The sequence below is a fragment of the Cryptomeria japonica genome, chromosome 7 (assembly GCF_030272615.1).
Source record: "Cryptomeria japonica chromosome 7, Sugi_1.0, whole genome shotgun sequence".
Classification (NCBI taxonomy): Eukaryota; Viridiplantae; Streptophyta; class Pinopsida; order Cupressales; family Cupressaceae; genus Cryptomeria; species Cryptomeria japonica.
The window spans coordinates 114,815,931-114,818,532 of record NC_081411.1 but is presented as its reverse complement, the minus strand read 5'-3'; the positions used below and the strand labels follow the sequence as shown (position 1 = coordinate 114,818,532).

General features: G+C 35.0%; 1 protein-coding gene across 1 annotated transcript; it reads right to left on the bottom strand.

The window, feature by feature from the left end:
- Positions 1–384: 384 nt before the first annotated feature.
- LOC131040624 (transcription termination factor MTERF8, chloroplastic) lies at positions 385–2,014 on the bottom strand. The gene has a single exon (XM_057973581.2). The coding sequence runs from the start codon at positions 1,963–1,965 to the stop codon at positions 838–840; it is 1,128 nt and encodes a 375-aa protein (XP_057829564.2). The 5' UTR covers positions 1,966–2,014; the 3' UTR covers positions 385–837.
- Positions 2,015–2,602: the final 588 nt, after the last annotated feature.

The window sequence follows — 2,602 nt, the reverse complement described above, 5'->3', positions numbered from 1 at the left end:
CATTTCTAAATTATACGCTTATGAAGCTAACTTAGAGTTATTAATGAAAAAAATAAAGCTATTCTATCATACTAAACATCTTCGGAAGTAGTTTCAGACAACAATATTAATTATCTAGAAAGTAAAAGATTGACCTAAGCCATGTAAACTAAGGCATTCTTGCAATGGATTTGCAAAAACAGAAAGAATATTTGATCAAAAATTATACTATTAGCAGCAAGCAGGGATAACATATACTTATCTGAAAAGGGCAATCTGAGATTGACTTAGAAACCCATCCAAGCAGTCTCTAACAAGTATCCAATCCCACACCTTAAAATAGTCAACAATGACAAGGGAAACCCAGCTATAATGCCATTATCCACACAGGAAGAACAGGTTAGCTTATTTTCTGGGAATTTAATTAAAATAAGGTGCTTTTCACAAATACTACTACTGAACTCTTATAACAAGGGCAGATTATTTACATAAACTCTACAGGGAGAGATAATATGGGACAGCTTTGACAAACAGTAAATATCTGCTTTACAGATCCTTAGACTGAAAAAATATGAAATTCACAGACTTTTACTTCTCGTAAACTCAATACAGAAAGAGGATATTGAGCTCCCCTGTTTTCAACGCAAAATCCCATGCTTTCAAGTCCCATCTTTTGTCTTCCTGATGCTGATTCCTCTTCCAACACGGTACCTTGTATTCTTCTCTTTCGTCTTTTGTCTTTTTTAATCAAGAAGGTAAAGGTCTTGAGACATTACCTTGGTCTAGATGAGTTCCAGAGAACACCAGTCCAACCATCACAGAAAGAGAAACACCCATCACCATTTAGAAATGCTTGCTTTAGGAGATTGTATGATCGTTGGACTTGACTAGAGTATTGTATTGGCTAAACTTAGCAAGAAATTCTCTCTCACCTAGCTTAAAGAATCCAGTCAGAGTAATTAGACCCTTAGCCTTGGCATACGGACTTGTCCTTAGAGTTTTGAAGACTTCATAGCGGGTTTTGAGCCTTTTCTCTAAGCTTAAACCCAAAATCTGAGGATTCGAAACAACATTCTTGAGCTCAAGACATGCAGGGCGTATCAGGAAATCAAACTTTTCCTTCAATCCTTTGGCTGAAATACTAAGTACTCCTGGATATACCTTAATAATTTGACGAATTTCCTCCTCTGCCAGACCAAGACTAGCCATAAGTTTAATTTTGACTTCGAGGGTTTCAAAACTAAGGCTCATAACTGCATAGAGGGCTCGCACAAACACTGCTGAACCTTCCAGAATGTCCATCCTATTCTTCAAATACTCCACTTTAGGTTGCACCTGCTTCTCGAAATCACTCGTCAAAAGCTGAGGCACCACTCTCAGGGCCTTGCACAGATGCACCTTTGAGCCAAATAGGGTTTCAAGATGGAGGATTCTAGGGGCCAGACAGTTTTCTAAGCTCAACGAAAGCAATCTGGGTGCGCGATGTACAATAGGTGCTATGTCTTGAGTAGCCAAGCCCATTTCTTTTAGGAATTCCATCTTGGGCTTCAACTGCGCATCTACCTTTAGTTGAAGTATGGTAGGACATCTGAGAATGGTATTCTTAAGCTTGTTTTCAGTGATTCCAGAGTCTTTGAGGAGATGAATTACTTCTCTAGCGTTGTGGTCAGATCTGTAACTCAACAGCTGTTTTTGTCTTCTCATGACAGTTGTCACTTGAGAAGAAGAAAACCCACATTCTTTTGTTAAAAGATCTGAAATAATATCGAAAGGGTATGTAATATGAGATGATGACGATGAAGAAAGCGGCGAGAATGGTGGTAATGTGAATGATGGAGAATGCAGTCTAATTGTTAGAGGAAGACATGGCGAAAATTTGCCTGAACAAACTATGCGCCTCCAAAACATTACAAATGGCATTGTATTCGGTCTAAGACAGGCGCAGAGGAAAGTGAGATATGAGCAGGCAGATGTGTAGAAGAGCATCTAATCGATTAGGGTTTCTTCATGTAGGATTAGGGTTTACTGGTGCACGCATCAATAAACATAAAGATTATAAAAATGGTTAATTGATCATTTTCTTCCCCCTAGCTTAACAATTGTAATTGGTTTTGGCCTCAAGCTTAATATTAGTGTAGCATTTTTAATTTATGTTGAATTTACTTATTTTTATTAATTTATGTTGAATTTATTTTATTTCGTTTCTAATATAATAGTTGCCGGTTTACAAATCTATATTTTTATGTAAGAATTAATAATTTGTATAATATAATTAAAAAAAAAAAATTTAATTTTTTAGTGATTTAAATTTTAATTATGTTATTTTTAATTATCTTTTAAGATTATAGTTATTATCTTAAATATGATTAAAGATTGTATGTGCAACTTTCGCTCTATTTTATCAAATTCAAAATTAGTCATGGGCCTAATATGATTTACTCCAATTAGTCATTTTCTACCGAATCAAACACAATTTTCTAGGATTTTGTATAAAAGGATAATGCCCTTGTTCATTATAGAAATCTAATATCATCATATAGAATTGCATTAGCATCTATATTCATCTTGGATAAAACTAGATGTTCACAATTTTCTTTGCATGTCTAAGAACTTGTTATAAATT